This window comes from Vombatus ursinus, unplaced genomic scaffold, assembly GCF_900497805.2.
Source record: "Vombatus ursinus unplaced genomic scaffold, bare-nosed wombat genome assembly UNPS02014822.1, whole genome shotgun sequence".
Lineage (NCBI taxonomy): Eukaryota > Metazoa > Chordata > Mammalia > Diprotodontia > Vombatidae > Vombatus > Vombatus ursinus.
This window is the reverse complement of record NW_020954600.1, coordinates 1,157,357-1,185,051: the sequence shown is the minus strand read 5'-3', so window position 1 is coordinate 1,185,051 and position 27,695 is coordinate 1,157,357. Positions and strand designations below refer to the sequence as shown.

At 46.8% G+C, this 27,695-nt stretch overlaps 1 protein-coding gene across 4 annotated transcripts in view; it reads right to left on the bottom strand.

Annotated features, from left to right (window-relative positions):
• Nucleotides 1-3,459: 3,459 nt before the first annotated feature.
• LRP4 (LDL receptor related protein 4) overlaps nt 3,460-27,695 on the bottom strand; it is a 64,051-nt gene continuing 39,815 nt past the window's right edge. For 2 of the 4 annotated variants that reach the window (XM_027837796.1, XM_027837797.1), the window contains exons 22-38: nt 26,906-27,037; nt 25,996-26,136; nt 24,650-24,736; nt 23,792-23,963; nt 23,497-23,659; nt 23,117-23,342; nt 22,277-22,580; nt 21,484-21,702; nt 20,901-21,035; nt 19,588-19,696; nt 18,842-18,986; nt 17,955-18,068; nt 16,917-17,052; nt 15,079-15,146; nt 12,554-12,641; nt 11,232-11,385; nt 3,460-6,462 (exon numbers count right to left, since the gene is read on the bottom strand). In XM_027837796.1, coding sequence (XP_027693597.1) covers nt 6,118-6,462; nt 11,232-11,385; nt 12,554-12,641; nt 15,079-15,146; nt 16,917-17,052; nt 17,955-18,068; nt 18,842-18,986; nt 19,588-19,696; nt 20,901-21,035; nt 21,484-21,702; nt 22,277-22,580; nt 23,117-23,342; nt 23,497-23,659; nt 23,792-23,963; nt 24,650-24,736; nt 25,996-26,136; nt 26,906-27,037 — 2,738 coding nt within the window. In that variant the 3' untranslated portion in view covers nt 3,460-6,117. The remainder of the gene's footprint in view (nt 6,463-11,231; nt 11,386-12,553; nt 12,642-15,078; nt 15,147-16,916; nt 17,053-17,954; nt 18,069-18,841; nt 18,987-19,587; nt 19,697-20,900; nt 21,036-21,483; nt 21,703-22,276; nt 22,581-23,116; nt 23,343-23,496; nt 23,660-23,791; nt 23,964-24,649; nt 24,737-25,995; nt 26,137-26,905; nt 27,038-27,695) is intronic. The other 2 variants (XM_027837798.1, XM_027837799.1) reach the window with 1 other exon arrangement.

Genomic DNA, 27,695 nt, shown 5'->3' with positions numbered 1-27,695 from the left:
CTTATTGCCTATTGGCTCCCTCAGGGCCGCCCACCGCGCTCCCATTGGCCGGTTTGAAAGGGCTCCCGGCACGCGCCCGCCGCGCTCTTAAAGGGGCCGCAGGGAGCGGGCCTTCCTCCGCCCCCCCAGCCCCGGGGCGGAGCCGCCCTCCAATCAGTCTGCTTTCGGGGGCTCGGGGAAGAAACGTCCGGGTCCCGCCACCCCCCGCTCAGATGGGAAGGCCCTCGAGGGCCGGGGCTGCTTTCTGCCTTCCTTGGTATCCGCAGCCTTTAGGAGGGCGCTGGGCTTCGTAAATGCTTGTTGTCTTGAATGCGCGGCCCCTGAAATCAACCAGGGATGCTATGCAATGAATGGGATGGGAGAAAGAAGGGGCAGACAAGCCTGGAATGTGCTGAAGGACAGTGGGGGGTCTGAAATAGACAGACTCTTGCCACGTCACTCCCCTGCTCAATAAACTGCCGTGGCTCCCTATTGTCTCCAGGACCCTAGAAACCCCTTCACAAGCCCGATGCCAGCGGTCCTTCCAGCGTCCTTGCTCGGCCCTGACTCCCCTTCCTGCACTGCCCAGTCAGGCCAAACTGGCTTTCTCTGTGCGGCTTGCACTGGGGACTCCACCTTCCCACTCTGACTGCCCTGCCTGCAGCAACACTCCCTCCTTGCCTGCCTACCTGCTTGCCTGGCTGCCTGGTGGAATTCCTCTCCCTTCCAGTAGCCTCAGCTCGCTACTGTTGCCTTCCCGCCCTACATTTAACCACTTTGTATTTATTGGGTACGTTCTTATGATGTATGCATTTAGGTACAGATGATCTCCCCCAACAGAACGTAAGGAAAAACTTCCTAACAGTTAGAGATCTCTAAGTGATGAAAGGGTTTGGAATTAGGAAGCCTCACTTCCCTGAGTTCAAATCCGGCCTCAGACACTTATTAGATGTGTGACCCTGGGCAAGTCACTTCTAACTATTATGTTTCAACCGAGATTAAAAAAAAAGGCAACGGTAGCAATCATGACCTCAGACAAAGAAAAAGCAAAAACAGACCTAATTAAAACAGAGAAACAAGGAAACTATATTTTGCTAAAAAAGTAAAAATAAAAAAGGGGAGGGTACCATAGACAATAAATTAATATCAATACTAAAAATATATGTACCACACAGTCACAACCACATTGTTCGATGACTGACTTCTCAGGAATGCAAGGATCTAAGACAACTTCAAAGGACTCACGATGAAAACCGCTATCTACATCCAAAGAAAGAACTTTGGAGTCTGAATGCAGATGGAAGCATACTATTTGCCTGTTTGCCTCAGTTTCTTCATCTGTCAAATGAGCTGAAGACAGAAATGGCAAACCACTCCAGTATCTTTGCCAAGAAAGCCTCAAATAGGGGCAGCCAGGTGGTGCAGTGGATAGGGCACTGGTCCTGAAAGTCTTGAGGACATGAGTTCAAATATGACCTCAGACCAAATACTTGACGCTTACTAGCTGTGTGACCCTGGGCAAGTCACTTAACCCCAATTCACTGAAAGAAAAAAAAAGCCCCAAGTAGGGTCTAGAAGAGTCAGAACTGACTGAAACAACAAGCAGCAATGTGAAATGGATTTTCTGGAGACGCCTCTTTCTCTTTTAGCCAGAAGCTAGATGACTATAGTGAGGATTCCTTTTTGGTCTGAACTAGGTGACTGCTAAGGTCCCTTCCAGCTCTCAAATTTTGACATTCTGTAACCTTTCTGAGCATCAGATTCATCCTTAAAATTTTTGTTGTTCAGTTGTGTCCAATTCTTCATGATCCCATTTGGGGTTTTCTTGGCAAAGATACTGGAGTGGTTTGCCATTTCCTTCTCCAGCTCATTTTACAGGTGAGGAAACTGAGGCAAACATCATTAAGTGACTTGCCCAAGGTCACCCAGCTAGGAAGTGTCTGAGGCCAGATTTGAACTCAGGAAGATGAATCTTCTTGATTCCAGGCCCAGCACTCTATCCAGTGTGCCACCTAGCTGCCCTTCATCTTTAAAATAGGGGTGATAATAGCACCTACCACAGGGAATAATACCTCTCTACTCACCTTTGTATCTAATACCACCTTTTACCTACTTTGTATGTGTCTTGCATCCATCATCTCCATCTGTCTATCTATGTACAAAATATGTTGTCTCTCCATTAGAATGTGAGCTGGGGTGGAGATGGGAGGGTTCAGCCTGTTTATTTTTTGCCTTTATATCTTCATTGCCTAACACATAGTCCGCTACATTGCATATGCTTAATACAGATTTGTTAATTAGTTGATTTATAATTCATGTGAAGAGCTTTGCAAACCTTAGTGTGTCTCATAAATATGAACTAAAACAGTATGGTTAAGTTTTACATAGAAGAGCCTTCAAAAACTTTCACCAGCTCACCATGTTTTAACCAGCCCCTCCTCTACTTAAGATGTCTGTGTATTATCTTCATTTCATAAAGAAGTAGAGTATTGTTGCTTTGGGTACTATTTCCAATTTTTATTGAGACACTAATTTCTTTCAAGAATTCGGTGAACAGAGGGCAGATGCTGTCTTGTCCACCCTCTGTTTCTCCTCCTGAAGCAGTGTGATGGACACAGGTCGACTATACCTCTAGTCATGAACTATCTGATGCCAGCCTGACCCATTTTGATGTAAGTTGGCAAAATGGACACAGGGAACCTTTATACTCCAAAGAAATCCCTCCTGGTTTCCCAAGCAAGCACAAAGTGTGCTTCTCTCCTTCCGTTCAATAAATGAAAACCCAGCTTAGATTTCTGATTTGATGATCTCTGCTTTCAGCTCTCAACCCACAAAGACTTAGGCAACTGGGTTGTACAGTGGACAGAAACCTGGACTTGGAGTCTGAAGGACCTTAGGTCAAACCCCACCTCAGATACTCAAATCTGTGACCTTGGGCCCGTCATTTAACCTCTCTCAGCCTCAGTTTCCTAATCTGTAAATGGAATAATGGTACCTTCCTCACACAGTTGTTATGAGGATCAAATGAGATGCTGCATGTAAAATGCTTTGTGAACCTTAAGGTGCTATATAAATCCTAACTATTATTATTATTGAGGAGCATGTCGCTAATGGAATGGTCTAGAGACCCGGGAGTTGAAGTTGAATTTCAGTCCTTGAGGGCAGGGGCTATTTTTGCTTTTCTTTGTATCCTCAGCATCTGGCACACAGTAATAAATGATTTCGCATTCCTTCCTTCATTCAGAGATGCTTGCCCACGGTCACATCTGAGGCAGGATTCGAACTGGTCTCCTGATTCCACATCCATTCCAGTTCCATGAGGCCACGCTTTGAAGCAGAATCTTAGCCCAGCTGTCCCCATTGTCTTTTTGCTCAACCCACACCCAGGAGGGCAAGTTCTCCAAGGCAAGGGTCTGCCCTGGGGTGGGGGTGGGGGGGAGGACTGTCAGAGCATCAGTCATGACTCCAAGGCAGGCAAGGTGATTAAGAAAAGCTAAATTTATATTAAATTATCATAAATTCCTAAAATACTGAACATAGTGGTTAAATAACTCCAGAAAGTCCAATCTCTCCAGTGAGTAACGTTAAAACCATTACACATGAGCGCAGGAGAATTGCTTCCATTAGCTTAGGACAAAGATATTTTTTGCTTTTTACATAGTAAATCAGTGCTCAAATAGATAATTCATCAAATATGTCCTCTCTACATTCTGCACAGGCCAGGTGCAATGAGAGCTTTCTCTTTTTCGGGGGAGCTGTTTCCTCACTCCCCTTCCCCCCAAACAATGAAGTTTCCTCCCTCTTCGAGCTGGAAGCCTTGTTCTTTCACTTCTACGGGTGACATCAAAGCTCCCCAGCCCTTTCCTGGTACCCTATCTCGCCCACTCCACACACTCAGAGGACTTCCAGTCCTGGCCATGCAGCTTGCTGGGCCCAGTCTTGGAACAGGCCAGGGAAGGGAGCACTGAGGGAATAAGTAGCTGCCCTGGGCCATGTTAGAATCAGCCAGGAAAGGGTTGTCCTGGTCCTCCTTCTTCACTAGCCTAAGCTGGTACCTGTTTTCTCAATAGTGAGCTATGGGAAGAGCCCGAGTCAGACAAGGTCGGGCCCAGGAACTGCTCAAGTTGGGAAATTGCCAGCTCCTTTCCAAAGAGAAGGGTCTCCTTTCCATGGCTGGGCTGCAGGACCACTGGGAATGTCCCCCCTGCTCTAGGATAGAGGCCAGGAGCATCCCTTCCCTCCTATGCAGCTGCTTCCAAAGTCAGGTCCTACACAGCAGCCTAGGCAGAAGAGACCAGGAAGCACTTAGCTATGGTTGGCTAGGACCTCACTTCCTGGCTCCTAGTCCTTTCCTTCCTAATACTGTGCCATCTTTTGCATGCCTGGTCCCAACTGAACAGAGCCAGGCCATAGCCTGCCACTGCTCCAAGGCTGCCTTCTCTGTCCCCCAACTGATCAGTCTCCCAGGGTCAGAAGATATGAGACTGGGGGCAGATCCCAGAGCCTGAGGGGTGGTGACGGTAGCCATCCCCACAGTCCAGCCCTTTATTTCAAACAGGAGACACTAAAGAAAACTTGCCCTTCCCAGTAACCCTCTTCTCAGAAAGCTCCTGGAGGACCACAATGTAACTAGAGCTGGAAAAAGAAACAAAAGTGAAAGGTGTTGGTGGAAGGTAGGGGCCAGCATCCCTCCCCTTTCCTCTGCTCTGGCACTAGCCTGAGGCTTATTGCCTCCTGGGAGAATGGGTACATGCCAGAAGATAGCAGCTAAGCTAATTGATTCCAACATGAAAAGCTGTGATGGGATAAGGTCTTTCATTATCCCATCAGCTACAGGCTTACATCATGGTGTTGTTTAGAGAGAACTTCAGAGGTTCAGCTTCCTTAACACTTTCCTTCAGGCTCTGGACAGCCCAAATCTCCACCCTGGCCAATCCACCTGACCATTCCTGGAAACTTCTGGTCACTCCCTGAAACGTTCGTTTGGAGAGTGCTGGAGGATACTTGGAGAAGCTTTCAAATTACAGGACAGAGACCTGCATTTGGTCCAGCTGGTGCATCTCAATGGATACTGCACGGTCTGGGCCCCCAAGTCATTCCGGGGACCTGACAGACTGCTTCAAGGACCACTTCCTTTTGAGAAGGTTCTGACCAGTAATGGAACCAGGAAGACTTTGATAAGCAGGAAATTCATGACAGGCACCCACAGACCTAGGTAGGCAGATGGGGCCAAAACCAGAATCCTGGTAGAAAGGAAAGGTTGTTGGGAGACTTGGAATCCTTGCATCTCAGAGATGGAAGGGTCCAAGGAAGCCCTCTGGTTCAACCCCTACTAAATAACTGTCCCTCTACAACCGCAGCATGTGATCATCTGGCCTTTGTTCAAAGACCTCCAATGAGGGGGAGGCCACTCATGGTGGAGCCAGCTGCAGCATCAAAACCAAAACAGCAGGTATTGCTACTGACTTCTAGGGACCTAATCAGTGACTTCTAGGGACCTAATAATACCGTCCATTGCCAGCAATGGACACCCAGGCCAGCCCACCTTTCAAAAACCTTTCCCTATTTTCAAAAGACTGGGGGTTCTATGGAGATAGGAGGTTTGCTGGCAAAATCAGAGAGGATGCCCATACCGGCTGGGCCAATTCTCCTCTCTTCTCAGCCCTCACTCATCGCTAGGTCTTCCCTTCTGTCCTTAGTCTCTCCCTCCATCCATTCCTCCCTCCTTACTCCAGCTACCGGCTGGGCAAGTAAGTCCCCACTAAGAAATAGCTCTAGTGACTCGGACAGATGAGCCTGGGGCCTCTGCTGAGGAGCTCAAGGTGCTAAGGGAAGGGAGTGAGCTGGATATCAGCACTGAAGAATGAGTCAAACCCAGGCCCGACTTCAGAAGGCTGTTGTGCTCTCAGGACCAGGTATGAGCGGGCAGGCTTGGCGACCACGTCTGGATCTGAGTGGTCCTGTTGAGGCATCGGTTCTCGTGCGGATGCAGGCGTGGACAATGGTGAGAACAGCTCCAGTGGGGAGTCTGGGGATGGGGATGGGGTGGGACCCGGGTGGGGAGGGCTGGAGGGGACAGGGCTGGTAGTTTGTTTTCGAGGGAGAAGGACCAGAGGGGTAGGAGGGGCATCTGGGCACTTAGACCTGGCTCTCAGTGGAGAGTTTGCGTTCATGTTTCCAGCCCGTGTCTGGCAGCGAGCCGCGCCTCTCCGGGGTGGCGACGGCGGTGTGGACACTGCTGCACTCTGACTGCTCTTCCTGGAGGAGTTGTTCCGTTTCAGTATCATCCAAGGAGCCGGTGCTGGCCCGGATGGATAGCGTGTCTGTCTTCATGCACACGTGGTCCCGGAGGAGCAGACCCCCCCTTGAGCCTCGTAACTGCTTTAGGTCATCCCACTCGGCATCGTCACCACCGCCCGACAGGAGGCAGATGCCCTCCACGATCTTGATCTTCTCCTTGGTGTAGTTGTGCTCGGGCCCAGCCTACGGCAGAAGCGGGAAGAGAAACAAAGTCATGTCTCTGGCCAGTGTTTTGCTGAGGGGAAAAGAACACTACGAGGATTTGGGAAAGGGAAAGAAAGGAGGAGTGAGTTAGCCCCAATTCATCACACAGGCAGGGGAAATTCACCCAAACACCCAAAGATCAGCCTAGGGTCGGCTCATCCTACTGACTCCCCAGGTTCTAAGCCTGATTTAGGCCCTAATCCCCTGGAGGACCTGGGCCAGAGAGCAGGACCTTTGGGCTCAGTTCCAGAAAGGGTCCTTAGAGGTCTATCTTCCTTATTCTATGAATGCAGAAATGGAGGCCTAAAGGAACATGGGATTTGGCCATTTATACAGGTGGTGAAAGGTGGAGCTGAGATTCCCACCCAAGTCTACTGATTATGAATCCAACGCCTTCCATTATATAGCAGACTGCTTCTTCCTCATCCGTAAAGCTAAGGGGTTGGTCTAAGTGAACTCTAAGATCACTGAGAGCTTGTAAGGCCCCTCCCAGCTCTGACATTCTCTGTTCTATGGCCCCTCCCAGCTCTGACATTCTCTGTTCCAAGGTCCCTCCCAGCTCTGACATTCCCTGTTCCAAGATGCCTCCCAGCTCTGACATTCCCTGTTCCAAGGCCCCTCCCAGCTCTGACATTCCCTGTTCTAAGGTCCCTCCCAGTTCTCACATCCTATGTTATAAGGTCCCTCCTAGTTCTGACATTCCATGTTCTCAGATTCCTACAAGTTCTGACATTCTCTGTTCCATGGCCCCTCCCAGCTCTGACATTCTCTGTTCTATGGCCCCTCCCAGCTCTGACACTCTCTGTTCCAAGGTCCCTCCCAGCTCTGACATTCCCTGTTCCAAGGCGCCTCCCAGCTCTGACATTCCCTGTTCCAAGGCCCCTCCCAGCTCTGACATTCCCTGTTCTAAGGTCCCTCCCAGCTCTGACATTCCCTGTTCTAAGGCCCCTCCCAGCTCTGTCATTCTCTGTTCTGAAGTTCCTCCTAGCTCTCACATTCCCCATTCTATATTCTACTGCACCTTCCATCTCAGGCATTCTATGTTGGAAGATCCTATCAAGCTCTAAGATTTTATAACTTTATGATAATATGCAAAAGTGTTGCCAAATATTAGTCACTCGATCTGCATTTGGCTAACAAGTGATTTACTCGTCAAAAGATTTTAAAGTACAGTAGACAATGTTTCTTTATTAACAATGACTCCCTTTCTATGGAAGCAAGAGTATGCACCCATCCATGGAGGTTCAGAATGACCTGGAGACTGGCCTGTGGGCAGCTGGCTGCCTCAGGGATCACACTGGCTGGACCAGTGAGAAGGACACTGGTCTTGGAGCCAGATGCCTGGGGTTCAAGTCTAGGTTCCGCCATTTGCGAAGTCTCACTTCACCTCAATTTCTTCCATCAAACAATGAGGACAAGAATCCCAGCTTCAGAAGGAAGTCTTCCCTCTCTTCATTATCTCCTGCTTTTCCTGTATGCGGTTTGTTGGTACATCGTGGCTTACCTGTTGTCTCCCCCATTAGATTGGAAGCTCACTGGGTGCAGGGACTGTCTTTTGCCTCTTTTTCTTTTCTTTTTTTCTGTATCTCTAGTACTTTAGCACAGTGCCTGGCACATAGGAACCAATATTACTTGGCTGACTATCTACCTTTCTCCTTGTCTCACAGGGTTGCTGTGAGGACAGTACTTTGTAAATCACAAGGCACAGTACAAACATGAGCTGTTATTACAATCACTCCAGAAATGCAGGAGCTGAAAAGCCGAGGGACTAGTCATGCAAAGAAAAGCTAAAGCATGCTAAGAACACAGAAATGGAAGGGACCTCAAAGGCCATCTAGGCCAATGCCTTCATTTTACAGACGAGGAAACTAAGGCCCACAGAGTGGAAGTGGCTGGCCCAGGTCACACAGGGGGCAAACTACAGAGCTAGAATTCAAGAATGAAGGATGATGCAGGGACAGGGCAGCAGCCCTGGGGTTGCCCTGGGGATTACCCATGAAGCATAAGGAGACCCGGAACAGGGTTTCTTCACCATTTTTGTACACTGGAATCCTTTGGCAATCTGGTGAAGCCTAAGCTTGGCCCTGCTCAGACTCATGTTTTTAAATACATAAAATAAAATACATGGGATTACACAGGAAACCAATGATGTCAGAATAAATATATGATCTTTTTCCTATCCAAGTTCACATCTATCTATATACTTCTAACTTGGCAGTAGATGTATCTATCTATGTATCTATATCTAGATCTCTACACACAGATATATATATATATACATATATTCCTTTCTTTTCTCCCTTCCCCTTATAACAAAGAATAATAATAGCTAACATTTACACAGTGCTTTAAAGATTTGTAAAGCACTTTCTATCTGTTCCCTCATTTCAGCCTCACATCAAACCTCTCAGTTTAAGAATTCCTGACCTAAAGGAGGCATATACGGGCAGGTCTTCTGTGGACGATGTCTGGGAGAATGATGCAAGCTGGAAAGCCACGGATGGACTGTGATCTGAGCCAGTGAAGGGAATACCTACTGATGAGGCCATCAACTCACTGAAGTATTATTATTGTGACCCACATTCTTAGCTTGAATTATGATTGAGTTGGCCCTAACTGCTCTGGTCCTTCCTCCTCTTTTTTTTTTTTTTAAATATTTGGCCCTGTCCCTGAAAACCCCGACTCCCCTCCAAGCAGCCAGAAGCTGCTCAAGGTTTAGACCTAAAGGCCCCTTTGGCTCCTTCTGTTTTTCCTGATTCCTCTAGGAGAAACCTCACTCCTGGTTCCGGGGGGACCAAAAAAAAAAATTTGCAGCCACTAGTGAGGAACACGGCTGTTCTCCAAAGAAAGCGGGCCGAGGCCTGGGCTCTGCCCTCCTGACTACATTTCCTTCCAACCATGGCAAGGCAGCTGCTGTATTTCAAGAACAAACACCTTGATGTGACACTGCCCCCCTCCACACACACACACACCTCGCCCAAGCCAAGATTAGTAGAAAGACCAGGCTCAAGGCACTGGGTGCCTTCCTCACAGAACCCACTGAGCAAGTTAGGAAGAAGCCAGGGACCAAAGGTCAGGGATTCCAAGGAACATCCTCTAGTCCTCAGAGGCACACCCACACACATGCACACACACGTACACACGTGCACACACACTCAGCAAGTACCTGACGTGAAGAGGTGGGAGGAAATCAGAAGAGAAAGGGAGAAAGGCTCTCAGAGGGGTGCGAGAGCTGCCAAGGAGGAAAAACAGAAGGGGGTGGGGGTGGGGGAGAAAAGGGTCACAAGGCTTTCATCTTCCACCTGTGAGCTGCAGGAGCTTCAGAAGTACCTGGAGCCCCATCTCCAGGGACCTAGAAATCCCACCTCATGAATGCGGCTGTTTCCTCCTCCTTCCCTTGTGGAAGTGGGGGACAAGGAGTATGTAACACTGTATACACAATGTTGGATGTGACCTATGTGTTGGTTAGTTCTACTGAGGGGGCCATCTCCAGTCCTCCTGATCCCTATCTGGCTCCAGAGGAGAACATGAGGCTGGTGACTTTGCACAGCCCTGCCTCGCTTAAATCCAATTCACTTGCATGTTATGGCATCACCTCCCTGATCTCATGGTCCTCTTCAAGAAAGAACAAAAGACAAACAACAGTTTTACTGAACTGGCTCCCCTCCCAGTAGTTCTTTTTTATTTGTTGGCCGCTAGGTGGCAGCAGTGTATAGAGTGATGGAATCGGAACCGAGAAGACCCAAGTTCAAATTCTATCTCAGACATTTTGACCCTGGCAGGTTATTTAAAAAAAAAAAAAAGCTCATGTCAGTTTCCCTATCTATAAAATGGGGGTGATAATAGCACTTATCTCAAAGAATTTTAGGCATCACATGAGATAACATGTAAAGTTCTTTCCCAACCTTAAAATATTGCATAAATATTAGCTATTATTGTTTATAAGGGATAAAGGAAAAGCAAGGAAATATAATGGGAAATGAGTATGATAGAAAAACAAAAGGTATCAGTAAAAACTAAAACATGCTGGAGGCATTTGGGGGGCACTGTGGAACAGTGGAAAGAATGTTCGACTTGGAGTCCGGGAGAACTGAGTTCAAATTCTGTCTCTCACACTTACTAATTCTGGAACCCTGGGCATGCCAATTAAGTCTCAGTTTTCTCATTTGTAAAATGAGGAGGTGGCAAACCACTCCAGTGTCTTTGCCAAGAAAACCCCAAAAGGGGTCACGAAGAGTCGGGTATGACTGAAAATGACTATACAACAATAGTGCTTACCATAGTGCCAGGCACATAGTAGGCACTTAATAAATGTTTATTGAATAAATGAATGAAGTCTTCCCGGCTTTCCCCTTTTTTCCCTCCACTCCCCAGTTCTTTTTCAGTCTCTCTGTTTAGACTTCCATCCATTTAGCATATTAACCTCTACTGGAGTCATTGTCTATTTGTCTTACCCCTGCACACCTTCCCCATAAGTCTTTAAGCTCCTTGAAGATAGGTACTGTCTTGCTTCATTTTTATATCCATAGCTTTAACCCAAGGAACACCATATAGTAAGCACTTAATAAAGGTTTGCCATGTTAAATTGAATTAGCCACAAATTTGAATAGGACAGTAAATTCTTTTCCTACAATAGAATATAAGTTCCTTGAGGGCCAGAATGACTTTCTTTTTCCTCTTTGTATCCCCTCTTTGTAGCACTGGACTTGGTACATAGAAGACAATTACTAAATGTTTATTGGACTGACCTCACTCCTCACCTCTTTCTTATAGCAGAGCTGATTATACATGGTTGGTTTTGGGATAGTTTCAATCTTCACTTCCTGGGTGGAGGTCCGGTAGGAAGGATTGCTGTAGGTCAGGTTTCCCAGGCCAGGATCGGTAAATTTGAATTTCTTGTGTCTAAAGAAAGATGGCGAGAAGAAGGAGAAAAAAGGGTCAGGTCCGATTTTGGGGGTGGTCACGAATGGAGCCTCCAGCTCAGAAATACTGGCTCTGCTTGTGCGTAGGCAGGACCCAACCCATGGAGAGAGGCCACTAGAATGTCCATGGTCACAGCTAAGTGGGGCTTGGCGAGCTCCAAAGGGAAAGGGCGATGTTTCTGAGTAGAGCCATCGGGAGGAAGAATATCAGGAGAGTGGACTTCAACCCAAGACGAGGATGGAAGGGATCACAAGAACGTCGCTTTCGTCTAGACCTGCCATTCTGGCAGTGTAGACACTGCAGATTGGTGACTTGTCTCTAACTTAGGATCCTAGCTCGGTGGCTGGAAGGGACCTGAGAAGCAATCAAGCGCCACTACTCCACTTAACAAGTGAAGAAAATGAGGCCCACAGAGGCAAAGTGACTTGTCCAGGGTCACAAAGATAATAATAACAATCCCTAACATTTACATAGTGTTTACATCTTTTATAATATAACAGCACACATTCATATGTCACTTTAAGGTACAGAAAGGGCTTTACAGATATTATCTCATTCAATCCTCGAAATAATATGGGGAGGTGGGTGCTATTATTATCATCCCCATTTTACAGTTGAGGAAACTGAGGCAGACAGCTGACATGGCTTGCCCAGGGTAAGCATCTGAGGCAGGATTCAAACTCAAGTCTTCCTCACGCTTTACCCACTGAACCACCTAGCTGCTTCAAATAACAGGTGATCTCTTCTGACCCTCACAACTGAGTGAGTTAGAGTCTGTTATTATCCCTGTGTTACAGAAGAGTGCACACAAGCTGAGAAGTTATGTGACTAGCTTCCTCCATGATAAAAGGGGGAGGTTGAACTAGGCAGCCTCAAAGGACCCTTCTGAGGGTCAGTGTCTAGACTTGAACACAGGACTTCTGCCTCTCTGAGGTTGAGCTAAAGGGCTACATCTGTTGAAAAGGAAACCTATTTGGTATCTCCACGGCCTCTTCTGCTGCCCTGAGCCAGGGCGCGTGCCTTTGGGGAGACTTGGGATGAGTACGGCCAGAGGCCAAAGGCAGGGGACATGAAAGAAGACAGAACCGGGGTCACCGAGAAGGACGATGGCTGAGCAAGCCATGAAGGCTTGGAGCCCTAGGGTTACCTGTACAGCATGAGAGCAGCGATGAGAAGGAGGATGAGCACGATGCTGAGGAGGCCGCCAATCACGTAGCTGACATGGAGCCCTTCCCCTAGAGGAGAACACGGCAGGACAATCACTGAAACTGACGGACGTGGCTCTTTAAAGGAGAAGCCTCACAGAGATCTTGTTAGATCAGAACTCCCGGTCCCACTAGGTACAGGGGAAAGGATGCTGGCTTTGGAGGAAGAACCCCTGGGTTCTAATCCGAGCTTTATCACTTGTGTGATCACCTGTGTGATCCTGGCAAATCATTTAACCTCTCTGGACCTCAGTTTCTTCATCTGTAAAATGCTGGGGTGAGACTTCATCTAAACCTATGATCTTATGACAGATGAGGAAACTGAGGCTCAGAAAAGTGAATTGCCCATGGTCACACAGAAGCAGGATGCAAACTCAGGCTTTCCTGACCCCAAGTCCAACTAGGCCATGGGTTCTTAACCTGGGCTTATGCTGATCCTCAGAGTCTTTGAATAGATTTTTTTGGGGGGAGGGTCTGAAAACTTGAATAAGAAAAAAATACAACTTTGTTTTCACTACCCTTTAATTGAAATTTAGCATTTCCTCCAATTATTTATGTCTGTTTATTTATCCAATCATTCATTCATTCATTTTTAGTTTCAATATAGGAAAAAACATCATGGCCAGTAGAGCTACCATAAATTGGAATGCGCTGCTTCAAGAGGCCTTCAGTTGAAGTCTTCAGGCAAGCCTCTAATTGTTTAAAAACATTGTTCTAAGAAGAGGTTCGTGGACTTCACCAAATTATAAAGTGATTTATGAACCCAAAAAGGTTAAGAGCATCATCACTGGGCCACCCTGCCCCCACAGAAGCCCTAGGCAAGGACCACCACAATCCTCTGTCTCAGGCAGTCAGGGTTAGTGATGGATCCAACTTAACCCATGCAGTAAGTTGCTTTATCTCAAACAAAGGGTTTGGGAATCTCTGGGAACCAGCTGGCAAGTGATCTCCCTCTATCTCACCTCAAGATGAGGAAAGACCTTTCTCTCAGGCCCATAACATTTCCTTAGCTCCCTTTCCCTACCTTTCTCCTTCAAAGAAGGGTAGCTGGGGAATTCAGAAGAACATGGGAAGGCTACATGAACTGATGCAAAGGGAAGAAAGCAGAACCAATAGTCTACATGTAGTGATTACAGCTAAGTAAAGAAAAAACATTAAAACATTTTTGAATTTAGATTGATTACAACAAGAGGTGACAGAACAGACTTCCCTCCTCTTGGTAGATGCAGAAGAAGCTATAGATGTGGAATGCTGCATATCTTTTCAAAACAGGTGGCTTTGTTTTTATTTAAATGAATGTTTTATTGATGCCTTTTGTTTTTACAAAGTAGCCAAATCTAAACATTCCACCTCTGACACCTACCTATCCCATGAGCTTTCCCTTGTGACAAAGAAAAACAGTTAAGTGAAACCAACCCCAAGGTAACCATGTTTGACAATGCATGTACTGTTCTGTACTCATATTCCCCTACCTCTCCAAGGAAAGGAGGAAGGGAGGTCAATTTTCTCAGCCCTTCTCTAGGGCCAAGATTGGTCATTATAATGACTAATAATAATAATAACTAATATTCATATGTTTACTATGTGCCAAGCACTAGGCTAAGCACTTTATAAATACTATCTCATTTGATCCACACAACAAGCATGAGGTAGGTGCTATTATTATCCCCATTTTACAGATTAGGAAACTGAGGCAGACAGAGTGAAGTGATTTGCCCAGGGTCACACAGACATTGAGAGCCTGAGGCCATGTTTATGCAGTCTCTTTTTGGTGTTCTTTTACTAACTTTCTTGTAGTCATCCTAAATCTTGGTTTTTTTGTTCTACTTACATTACTCTGCATCAGTTCAGACAAGTTTTCCTCTGAGTTTCTCAAACTCATCATAAGAGCTAGCATTGATAAAGCGCTTTCAGGTTTGTCAAACACTTTACATGTTTTATCATTTGATCTTTATAGCAGCTCTTTGAGATAGGTACAATTATCATTCCTATTTTTTACAGATAAGGAAAATGAAGCTGAAAGGTGAAATGCCTTGCCCTACGGTCAAACAGCTTGTAAGTGTTAGACACAGGATTTGAACTCAGGTCTTTTTAACTCTAAATCTGGAACTCTATTCAAGATGCCACTTGGCTACTATCACTATTGGTTATATTTTTCCTAACCTTTTATTTGTTAAAAGAGAGAGTTCAACGGAGAGAGAGAGGGGAGCATGTTGGGAAATGATTGTAGTATTTAAAAAATAATTAATAACATTTTATATATTTTTTAAAATGAAAGGAAAAAAAGTTTAGTGTCTGAGAGACTGAGAAAGAATATCTAATTATGAAGATATGCCCATTCAGATCAGGGACTATGCCAAGGGATAGGCTTCTCAGCCCCCAAAGACTTTCCCCAAGAAAGTCAAGAAAGGTGTCACTGGGAACTTTGGTTTCCAGCACCCTCAATTCCCAGGTCCTTGGTACTCACCTGGAGCAGCAGGTACAGCCTCATTGGAATGTGCACAGAGGCCCTGGCCACCATCTTTCTCTGAGCAGCTGTGGGGCACAAGAAAACAGAGAATTAAGGCTACCCCTAGCACAGTACAGATTTCTCCCCTCCTCCACGGCAGGGGCAAGGCAATGTCTTGACCTATAAGGAAATGATTTCAGAAAACTGACAGGAGAGATTCCAAATAAGGTGAGATAAAACAAACAAACAAACCTGGACAGGGCAGAACCATGGTAAGGGCTTGATGGCTACATATGACTTGACGTTTGAGTTGCACAAGTGTGCTTAGGTGTGCTGTTAAAGATATGTTTGTTTGTTTTTAAAGTATGATTTCTTTTAAAATTAGGAGCAAGTTGGGAAGTGAGCTAGAAGCCAGCAGAGGTTAGTAGAACTACACGTGAATGTCAAAATGTAATAAGAAGGGGGAAAAGCCTACAGACAAATAGTTCATCTACTTGCCAAGGAAGGACCTCAATGGAAAAAAGGCCATCATAGGCTTTTAAGTACTCAGTATTCTCCTGAAATGTGATCCCCCCACATTGCTTTTGAAACATGAAGGAGAGTTCAAAAGGCAACTTAATATTCCTTCTCTATTAGGTTATAAGTGAGCAGTTAAAGGTTTCTTCTGAAAAATTAGAGAAAAATCACCTGTGAGACAGGGAAATGTTTATTCTAAACTTCCCTAAGGTACTGAAATGCCAGAACCAGGAATCACATATATGCCCTGATGTAATTTCTAACTCCAAGAAATGGTTTGGGGGTAAATTCCAGCCTGGCAATAACTAGAATTAGATTAAGCAGTGAATGGGAATTGATATAAAGTTGATGAAGGCACTGGATTATGCCCAGATTATGTTTTATTCCTTTAACTTTTGTTGTATGTTGTGTTTATATTTTAAACTTATATATGTATATATATTAGAGTAATTATTTTATTAAGTTGATAAAGTTCTAGAGCAGGCATTATTATGTGTAAGTATATGTGGGGTGGGGGGTGGGGGGGGTGTAGCACCAAAGAGAGATTCCTTTAACCACACCTGGATACAAGCTTTCTGTCCAAATCATGAGGCTGTAGCACAGGCATTGTCTACATGGTAGCAGCTGATAAACGCTTACCTGTAGGCATAGTACTTAGGAAGCCTTACCAAATAAAACCTATAGAATAATGGCAAATATTAAAGGGAGGAGGGCCTGACAGATTCCAGTCATGGAGGTCCCTCATTTATTGTCTTTTTTTTTTTTGGCTAGACAATGGGGTTAAGTGACTTGCCCAGGGGTCACACAGCTACTAAGTGTTATGTGTCTGAAGCTGGATTTGAACTCAGGTCCTTCTGAATCCAGGGCCGGTGCTCTATCTGCTGTGCCACCTAGCTGCCCCTCACTTATTGTCTTTTGAGTGAATCTCTTGCAAGCACAATATTGTTTCTTTCAGAGCTGGAGAGGAAATGGTCACACCTCTACCTTGCAGGGCTCCAAAATATGGAATTTGATGTGATATAAAAATGAGAAACAGCATGTGGAATGAACACAGGATCTGGAGGACCTGAGTTCAAGTCTTCCATCTGTTGATTGCTACGTATGGGATGTAAGATGAAAGGACTGGACTTGGAGGCCTCTGAGCTCTTTCCAGCCCCAGTCTCTTGTTCTACGCTGTGAACAGTGCTAGCCGGGTCCTGGGAGCAGAATTCTCCAGCTGGACTTACAGTTCTGTCACCAGTGAAGTGGATCAGTGTTTGAGGGGGACAGAAGACTCAGTCATCACTGCCTCTGACAGTCACCTCCAACCTCACTCCTCACCACTTGCAAATCCTCCTTACCTTCCTTCAGATTCCTCCAGGGATGTGCGGGTCCGAGCTGTGGAGGAGCGGGATGTGGTAGGCGGGGTGTTGGGTGGCGCTGGGCTCTTCTCACTCATGCTGGTGGACTTGGGAGCTGGCGGCACCAGGCCAGGCACTAAAGAGAAAGTGGAATTTGAGCGTGACATGGAGGGCTGAGGCCGACGTTGTGAATTGCAAGGGTAGCACACAGAAGGACTAAGGCAGGGAAAAATAACAGAGGCCCTGTCCCAGGCTCCCTCAGGAGGAGGTACTATCTAGAACAGTAAATAAACCATATAATATAATAAACCAAATAATTTACAGATGGGGAAACTGAGGCTCAGGGAAGGGAAATGACTTGCCCAAGGTCACAGAGGCTGTAAGCATCTGATTTGAACCTGGACTAGAGCTCTTTTGACTGTACCATTGATCATCAATTCTGATGGCTCTAGCCATTAAGTGACATTAGGGACACAGAGAGCCAAGAGGCCTAGATTTGAGTCTCGACTCTGCTCCTGATGTTACGAGTGACTTTCTTTTTTTTTTCTGGGTTTCTGTCACTGAGGTTCACACTCAAAGGATAAAATAAAGATACAACCAAAAGACCCACAGAGAAAGGCTCACATAGCATGGACAACAGCAGTTCACATTTATAACAGGCTTTTAGGTTTGCAAAGAGATTTACCTACATTACCACCATGGGAGGTGCTATCATTCTCCCCATTTTACAGGTGAGAAAACTGGGGCTGAGTGAGACTGAGCTACTCAGAAATGGCACAGTGTGGTAAATAGAGCACCAGACTGGGTTCAAATTCTACCTCAAACACTTTGGGCATGTCACGCGGTGCCTCAGTTTCCTCATCTATGAAAAGGAGGGGCATTGGATTTGCTGGCCTGAAGGGCCCCTTCTAGCTCTAATGCTGTAAAGCTATCATCCTATCATTTGCTGATGGTCAGGTAGGATGAGGCAGAGACTTATTAATTCTTCTTCTCCCAAAGGCTTCCATGTGCTAATGGCCTCTTCTGTTCACAACCCACCTAGAGAGCAGGGCCGGTCATCAAGTTCATCAGGGCAGGCACAGACAAAGTCCAAGGCTCTGGCAAAACAGAGATGGGTACAACCACCATTGTTCACGCCACAGGCATTGGTTCCTAAGGACAAAGAAATCAAGTGTCCAATCAGGAACAGTCAGTGAGAAAGTTTCGCCGACTCTACTTTTGCCAGGAAGGTAAAGAGAGGATGAAATTTAACTCAAGCCAATTCAATAAACATGTATCACACATATTAAGAGTCTCCTATGCACTAAGTATTGTACTCAGTGCTGGAAATATAAAGAAAAACATGAAATAGTACTTGCCCTCAGATATATATGTACAAGCTAGTAAAGACAAAAGCATCCCAAGTTATTTATCTAAAATAATTTCATGAAGAAGAAAGAGCTCTCAGAGTAACTGGGAGGAATAGGAAAAGGCCTTTGGTAGAAGATCCAGCCCTGGGGGATGGTGCTACTAGAGAGGTATAACCAGGGGGGTGGAGTGGAGGCTGAGAATGGATTCTACCAGCTTAGAAGCAATACCTCAAGGTATTGCTATGATTCTATGACGTCTAAGGTCCTTTGAAGCTATAAATCTTTGATCCCATGAGGCAGCGTGGTGCAGTGGCTAGGGCATGGGAGTCAGGGAGATGTGGGTTCAAATCCCACCTCTGATACTTAACTACCCATATGACTTGAGGCAAACCACTGAACTTTTCTGCTCCTCAGCTTCTCACTTGTCAAATGAGAGGCTTAGACAACTTCTAAGGTCCCTTTTAGGTTCTAAATCTATAACCTTGTCATCTCTGGAAAGCCTTATTTTGTAGGCACCAAGGGCTCTCAGAGGCTGTTTCTGAAAACGAATAAGAAGCAGGAGCAAGAGGCAGCTACCTGTCTGCCGCTGAGGGGAGACCACGATGATGTCCATGAGCCCCTCCACGTTAGCCAGCACGGTCTCCTTGTTCCTGCCCGAGTACTTGTCTACACGTTGGATTGACTTGGTCTGCCAGTCTGTCCAGTAGATCCACCTGTCTTGCTGCTCATCAAGGAAGCCCAAAGAAGAGGGGAGGGGTCACTCAACTGGTCAACGATTGGCAGCTAGATCTAGTCTCATCCCAATGGATGCCAAGAAGGAATTCTCTTAGCAAGTGAGCTCTCAACTTGTGGCCCTGACCTGATCTTTCCTTATTGTTGTTCTGGGTTATAACAAAAAAAAAAAAACAAAACAAAACAAAACCCTACACTCTGCCTAGTACCCTTATATTTTGTAGGTCACTTCCTTTTCTACAGAGACTCTGTCCTGGAATGTGTCAGTCAGGGGCAGAGCTGCTTCAGTGCCAGGCTCCCCCCAAAGGCCCTTCAGAGCCATGGCAGAGTCTGGATACTCCAAAGAATGGAAATTTCCAGTGGGGGAAAGGGACACCACTCTGGCCTCAACCCACAAGGCATCACTAGTAGACACTCCTGAAATTTGTAGCATTTTTAGCAAAGTGATGCAGTTGGTCCATCTGGGCAAACATGACCCTGAATGACTGACCTGAGAACTCTACAGTAAGAGTTCTGTCGCACTCCAGCCAAGAAGCTTTAGTTACTTCTGCCATTCCACACCCTCCCTCCTCCAGGGCTACCCGTGTTACCTGTGTGAGAGCAAATGGATGGGACACATGGCTGACCAAGATCTGCCGCAGCTTTCCATTGAGGTCGGCACTTTCAATCCGGTCCAAGTGAGCATCCACCCAGTAGATCCTGTGGGAGGGAAGAAGCTGTAGCTGGGAAGAGGGGTGGTAACAGGAGCCCTGGCATCCCCCAATGACCTGTCTCCTCTCAATCAAGCCAGTCACCTACATCATGAGTGCTCAGGAAGAGGGCAGACTGGGCCTTGGGACTAAAGAAGAAGAATGGGTGATTGGTCAATGGGTAAAAGGAGAGAGACCTGAGGAAGTATGGGATGCCTTCCCTCCTATTCACTATGACTGCGCCATGGCTTGAACCCAACTTGAGAGTGGGCCCCAACATACAGACATACTCCCTCAGGAGCAGAAGAGAGAAATGGGGTAGAAAGACACCCCAATTTTTTTCATCTTAATTCAATGCAATAAGCATTATTAGGGGCCCAACATATGCTAGATCAAGTCAGTAGAGCATCATGGATAAAGAGATGGTCGTGGAACCAGAAGACCTGGGTACGGTATAAGGTCTAACTCTGAAATATACTGGCTGCATTACCCTGGACAAGTCATGTAATATCTCAGTACTCCAGGTGCCCCCTCTAAAACTGTAAGTGGTAGAGAAGGTGCCAATCTGCATTGGTAAAGGCAGGGTGTATCTGGGAGTTCTCTAGGCCAATTAAATTATAGGCCCACTTATTATCCCCAACCCATGTGACAGATGGGGCAGCTAGGTGGCACAGTGGATAGAGTCCTGGGCCTGGACTCATCTTCCTGAGTTCAAATCTAGCCTCTGACACGTACTAGCTACATGACCCTGGGCAAGTCACTTAACCCAATTTGCCTCAGTTTCCTGATCTGCAAAATGAGCCGGAGAAGGAAATGGCAAATCACTCCAGTATCTTTGCCAAGAAAACCCCAAATGGGTTTTGAAGTGTTGGACCAATTGAAAAATAACTGAACAAAAGTGATAGATACTCAGCTAACTGCTGGAGATACAAAGGCAAAAATAAAGTAATCCCTGCCCTCAAGGAGCTTATATTCTAACTCTACCTCTTCACTTCTGAGTATCTACAAACAACTTAAGAGTCCCTCCTACCTCTATGACTTTCTCTCTCCTTCCCCCTTTATTCTAGGCAGGTGCTTCCGATTTTCCCTCCCTCCTTTTCCTCTTCTCCAGTTCCCTAACAAAACCCAGAATGGACTGGTAGGTTGGAAGGCGATGGCCACCGGAATTCCTTGGACTTCACTCTGCCTGCCTGGTGTCTGAGGAGGACTCTCACCTTCGGGTATCATAGTCCAGGGTGAGGCCATTGGGCCAGCCCAAATCTGTGTTGATGAGTAATTTCCTCTCGGAGCCATCCAGGTTCGACCGCTCAATCTTGGCCAGGTGGCCCCAGTCTGTCCAGAAGAGGTACCTAGGCCAAAGCAGTCATGTGACTCCTCATAGAGGAAGAAGAGAGCATCTGGGTATGGTGGGGGTTGGTGAGATGATAGGAAAAACCAGTGCTTCTCAAACATTTTTGCTCATGATCCAGGGTTACCTTTGGTCATGAGGAACTGCAGCATATGGCGGCAGAGTTAGGAGACTCATACTTGTATAAGTTCTAAATAATTTCTGGGGTGCACACAATTGCACGGATAAGCTTCATGCAATGCATGGCACCCCTAGAGGAAGCTCTTCATAAGTGGAGAACCTCTGGGTTGGGCAGAATCTTCAGAGATGCTACTGCAGGTTCCTTTTACAGGGTGACTGCAGTGCTAAGGCCATCGGTGCCCACCATCTGCCCAGTCACATGACAAGCTTCCATAAGGCACAGCCTTCCTGCACAGGATGGCTCTCCTTTCTTCTGGCTTCAAACTCACCCCTTTCTAGGGAAGGCGGCGATGGCCCTGGGTTCATCCAGACTGTTGTTGATCAGCACCTTCCGGCAGGAGCCGTCCAGCCTTGAGGCCTCAATGGTGTTCCGGCCTGTGTCTGTCCAGTACAGGTTTCTGGCCACCCAGTCGACCGCGAGGCCATCAGTGGTCTTAAGCCCCCGTCCAATGACGGTCTCCATGTTACTGCCATTCAGGTCAGCTCGCCTTGGGGACATCAACTCAATGTTAGGGGAGGGAATAGATTTTACCAGGCGTATCAGGACAGCTGTCTACCTAGTTCCTTGATAATCACCGCTGACATTTGTAACAATAACATTATGAATAATAACAAGAAGTTAATGTCCCCTAGACTCATTATCCCAAAGCTTAGCCAAAGTTAATTCCCTGCAATTTTGGAGTATAGGGGTCTGGACAGAAAGCAGGTTAATAATCCCCCAGAAGCCTTTGAGAGAACAAACGTGGTGACTAGGAAGAAGGTGAGGTGGGAGATTCAGAATGTACCTATGACTTTACATAGTGTCCTAGACCCAGGGGTTTGGGCATGGGTCCATTATCATAGAACAGATTCACAGACTGGCTAAGTGAAATGTTTTAGCCCTGTAAGATAACACAAGAATCAGGGAAGACAGCCTACGGTCCAGCTTCCATAACATTGCCAAGCCCCTGGGCCCCTCAGCGACTCAACACAAAACAAGATCTCACCCACCCAGGATGAAGGGAGAGCTACTTTTGTTGGAAGTTACGCTTGTATGCCACCTGAGCGCCCATATGCCCATACCTGATAACGTCCAGGAAGACATCTGTGTAATAAACCTTCCCGTCCACACTGTCGTAGTCCAGGGAAATGACATTGTTGAGCTCAGGCACGGGGACGTGCACATCGGTGTGGTCATTGGTGTCCAGGGAGATGCGTCTGATGGAGCCTCGGCTGGAGAAGAGCAGGTAGGTCTCTGGGGAGGGGTCACAGGTCTTCCCGTCCCCCTTTAGCTGGATGCCTGTGGGGCAGGCGCAGGAAAAGCCTGATGGTCTTGGCAGACACAGGTGAGAGCAGCCACCGTTCTTTGGGCCACATTTATTTGAGCCTAAAGGGGCAAAGAAGAGCAGAATTAGTGTCCAGCCTGGCGCCCTGGCAAAGCAAAAAAGCAGCAGGCCTTGAGGATTCAGTCCTTTGCAACTCAATTCCGTCATTTCCACAGGGGGAGCAGAAAGGGGAATTGTGTGGGATGCCTCCAAGAGTTCTGGGGCAAGTGGAGACCTCATACTCTTATTGATATGGTCACAGAGAGAGGGGATATCACTCCACACTAGAAAGCAGTCAGTCAGCCAGTCAATAAGCATCTACTAAGCCCCTACTATGTGTCAAGCACTGTATCCCAGTTAAGCGCTGGGATTACAAAAGGAGGCAAAAGACAGTTCCTGCCCTCAAGAAGCTTCCAATCTAATCAATTCAAATAAAGCAATTCAGGCAAGTTAATTCATCTCCCTGAGTTTTGGTTTGCTCCTCTGTAAAACGGGGACAATAAGGTTTCGCCATTGCTTGAGTACAGCTCTGAGCTCCAGGCACCCTGTGGATATCCCAGTAAGGCACCTGACAGACAGCACCCGGGGGTCAGCTCACCCAGCAGCTGTTGTCGGTCCACAGCCTGGATGTCCATGAGGCCAGGAAGGTTGGCCCGCACCAGGATAACATTGCTCCCCGTGCCCTTGTCAGCACGGTGGATGCTACGGGTCTGCCAGTCAGTCCAGTATATGTAGGAGTCAAGCAGGGTGAGGCCATAGGGATGTTGAACAGGCGACACCAGTGTGCGCCGATTGGCACCATTGAGGTCAGCGGCCTCGATGCGCTGCAGGGGAAGGAGGAGAAGGGAGAGGACATGAAAGGACTAGGAGCCATCTGAGGCAGAAAGCCTTTAAGTCAATTAGCTGGGGATTCTCCCAGTCCCCTGGGGGTAGAAGACCTCCCTCCTTTCTCTGTTTGCTCCTTACTTCCTTACCCACCTCAGTGTGGGCATCAGCCCAGAGCAGCTGGGAGCCAGCCTTGTCCACTGTCAGCCCATTGGGCCAGCCCAGGTTGTTGTTGATGAGCACGGCACGGTCTGAGCCGTCCATCCCAGCCCGTTCCAGCTTGGCATTCTCCCCCCAGTCTGTCCAGTACATAGCCCTGGGGGAGGCAGAAGCCCCAGGTGAAGTGAGCATCTCCACTGGGTATGCCAGAAAGCACGGCCAGGGCCCATCCACAGCAAAATCAGGCAAGTCACCCCAGATCCCCAGAGGCCCCTCTTCCTAGTCTTACCCCATCTCATGGTACAACACAATGGCCCGGGGGCTGTCCAGGTTCTGCCACACCAACACCTTCCGCATGGACCCATCGAGGTTGCCCACTTCAATCCGGTTGGTTCCCGTGTCCGTCCAGTATACTTTCCGGCCAATGGCATCTACAGCCAGCCCATCGGTGGTCTGTAATCCTGGAAAAACCAAAGAGATCACACGAGGTTCCGCATCAGAACCAGAGGGATCATCAGCCACCATGACTCCCTCTTCCCCGACCAAAGTCCTGGCCAGGCTTTCACAGAAGTACAGATTTAGAGTCAGAAGGGATCTTGGAGGGAAGAGATCACAGATCTGGAAGGGACCTCAGTTTCATCCAGTCCTCTTCCTTTTATTTTTTAATTTTGGAGGCAATGGAGGTTGAGTGACTTGCCCAGGGTCAAACAGCTAGCTAGTAAGTGTCTGAGGCCGGATTTGAACTCAGGTCCTCCAGACTCCAGGGCCAGTGCTCTATCCACTGCACCATCTAGCTGCCCTCTAGTCCTCTTCCTTTTACAGATGAGGAAAGTGACTCCCCATGGCGCCGTGTGACTTGTTCATTGTCACTAGGGGAAGAAGGATCAGAGGCGAGATTTGATCCTAGGTCTTCTGTTTTGAGATCCAATGCTCTTTCCATTGGACCACACTATCTCTTCATCTAATCTAACTTCCTCATTTTGTGGATGAGGAAAGTGGGGCCCAGAAATATGAGGTGATTTGCTCAGGGTCACAAGGAGTTGTAATTGGCAGTCAGGATTCAAACCCAGGTCCTGTGACTCCAAATCTGGCCTTGTTTCCTCTATACCATGGCTTTCCCTACTAGGCTGGTTGCGGTCAGTCTCACCTGTGGTGATTATGTCCTCGTTCTGGGAGCCATCTAGGTTGGCCCGGCTGATCCTACGCAGTGTGCTGTCTGACCAGTAAACTTTTCCTGAAGGAAGAAAAGTCTGGTTCAGCCTCAATTCCTATTCAGTCCCATCTCCACTCCCTCTGTACTGACTGTCTCCTCTATGTGGAACACTCTTCCTTCTCACCCCTGACTCTTAACCTCCTTCAAGCTTCAACTCAAATCTTCCCTTCTACAGGATACCCTTCCCAGGCTCCCTCTCTACCAGCTGCTAGCAACTTCCCCTCTGAGACTTGCTCCCATCTACTCTGTCTATATCTGTATATAACTAGTTATTTTCATGTTGTTTCCTCACTTGAATGTAAGCTCCTTGAGGTCAGGGATCGTGTTTTTTCTTTTCTTTGTATTCCCAGTGCTTATCACAATGCCCACTTAGTAAATGCAAAAATTTTTTATAGCAACTCTTTATGTGATGACAAAGAACTGGAAACAGAGAGGGTGCCCATCAATTGGGGAATGGCTGAACAAGTTATGGTATATTAATGTGATGGAATACTATGGTGCTGTAAAAAATGATGAATGGAGTGTTTTCAGAAAAACCTAGGAAGACTTGTATGAACTGATGCAAAATGAAGTGGGCACAACCAAGAGAACAATTTATATAATAACAACAATATTGTAAAGAGAAATAACTTTGAAAGACTTAGGAACTCTAATCAAAATAAGGAGCACTCAGAATTCCATAGGACTCATGATGAAACATGCTATCTGCTTATAGATAGAGAGCTGGATAGATTCAAAGTACAGATTGATACATTTGTTTTGGACATGGTCAATGAGGGAATTTGTTTTGCTTGACTATGTGTTTACAATGGTGGTTTTATTTTTCTTGGTTTCTCAATAGGTGAGTTGAATGGGAGGGAAAAAAGTGAATGAGAAAATAGAATAAAATTTAATTTTTAAAAATCGCTTGTTGATTGACTGACAGATACCCAATAGCTTCACCCCCTCTAAGAGTACAGAAGGCAGTTCAAGAGATGAAGTAAGAGTCACAGAAAATTCTAAGCAGAGAGCTTCAGGTATTCAGACAAAGCTATGTGGGACATAGCCCTGGGTGAGGCAGAAGCCCCAGAGACATGATGTGGGGAAAGAAGAAAGGATCAAAAGCCATAGACAACACTCTTGGAGACAAATAGAAGGTACTATGGAGAGAGGGAGCATGTATTAAGTTACAGAGAGTAGGTAAATCTCAGACTCTGAGTAGTGGCCTAAGAAGAGAGCCTACATTGGCTTTAGGGAGAAGAGTAGAAGGATTTTTACCCCACCCTTAGGGGCATGCGGACCTTCCTGGGGGTCCACCCCAATGGCAATGGTATTCTTCATGGTGATATTGACCGGCACCACAACGTCAGCAAAGTATGGGATGTCCAGGGAGACCATGCGGATGTCTATTCTCCTGGCGAAGATCAAGAAGCTTCTCATGCCTGCAATGGTGGAGACTGTCCTAAGGAGATTGCCTCTGTCCATGGTCCTGCCTTTCAGGGAACCTGCTACCAAGAGCTCAGGTGTTGGAGAAAAGGGATATCTCATACATTTACCCTTCTGCTCAAAGAGCATGGGCAGACGTTTCCTCCCTCCTAAGTCATGGGCCCAGGGTTACAGAATCTTCCCCCAAATCACAGGATGTCAGAGTCAGAAGTGACCTTAACAGTTTTTAAGCTAACTCCTACCTGAAAAAAGAATCCCCACTAGACCATATGCAATGAATACTCAACCAGCCTCTGCAGTGAAGATCTCCAGCATAGGGGAACTCACTACCTCCCATGGCAGCTTAGTCCTCTTTAGATTAGTACTAACTCTTAGAAAATTTTTCCTTATATCACATCTCAATTTGTCTCCCTTCAACTTCCACCAACTGGTGCCAGTTCTGCCCTCTGGGGTCAAGCAGAAAAAAGCTAAACCTTCTTCCATGGAAGGGATACCAAGAATTCCTTGGAAACATGAGATCTCTGCAATACAGCAGGTCTCGAAGGAAATCTCACTTCCATTATACTAGCACCACAGATCCTTCTCCTAGGCCCCTTCAGCACCCCAGCTGTCTGCTCCCCAGGGTCTCCTCCCTTCTCTAGAGGGGCTCAATATTCAAAGAATTTCTTAGACCTAATTGGGCCCTCTCCTTGGATAAGCAGGAAGCTCACTCTTCATTCACAGTGAGGCTCTAGACCACCAGGTCTTGCGTTCTTCTGCACTCACCAGATGAACAGGTCTTGCCGTCAGGCAGAAGGTTGATTCCCGTGGGGCAGGTACAGCTGTAACCTTTGGGGTGTGGGGACCGAAGACACAGGTGGCTGCAGCCCCCATTCCCCACAGCACAGGGAGTGTGCACTGGGGAAGAAGGAGAAGGAAAGAGCAATTGAGTGAACCCTCCTCACTTTACTCATCATGCTTTGGACTTCTCCACCCCCTCACCAGCAGCCTTCTCCCCACGAAGATGCCTCTGCCCTAAGGCCAACGATCCTGATTGGGAAGTGCCGTGCCTGGGTCGCCATTTTATGATGCACTCAGACCTTGGCTCCACTCCTCAGTCTCCTGCCAGCAGCCTTGTTTCCACCCCATCGCTCTGCTTGTCAGCTCCCCTCAACATCCCCATTAGAATGGTCCAAGGATCAGGACTGTCTCATCTCTTTATTTTTTCTTGTACTTAAATCCCCAGCACTTAGTAAGTGCCTGGAACTAGGAAACACTTAATAAATGCGCTCTCTCTCTCTCTCTATCTCTCTCTCTATATATATCTATCTTTCTATCTATCCATCTCTCTAACTATACATCTCTTTCTATTTCTCTATTTATTCACCTATCTATCCACCTCTTTCTCTCTGCATCCATTCATCTATCCACCTGTGTATCATCTATCTATCCATCCACCTATCCATCCATCTATCTATCTATCTATCTATCTATCTATCTATCTATCTATCTAATCTCTTCCTCTGCAACCATTCATCTATCCATCTGTGTATCCATCTGTCCATCTATCCATCCA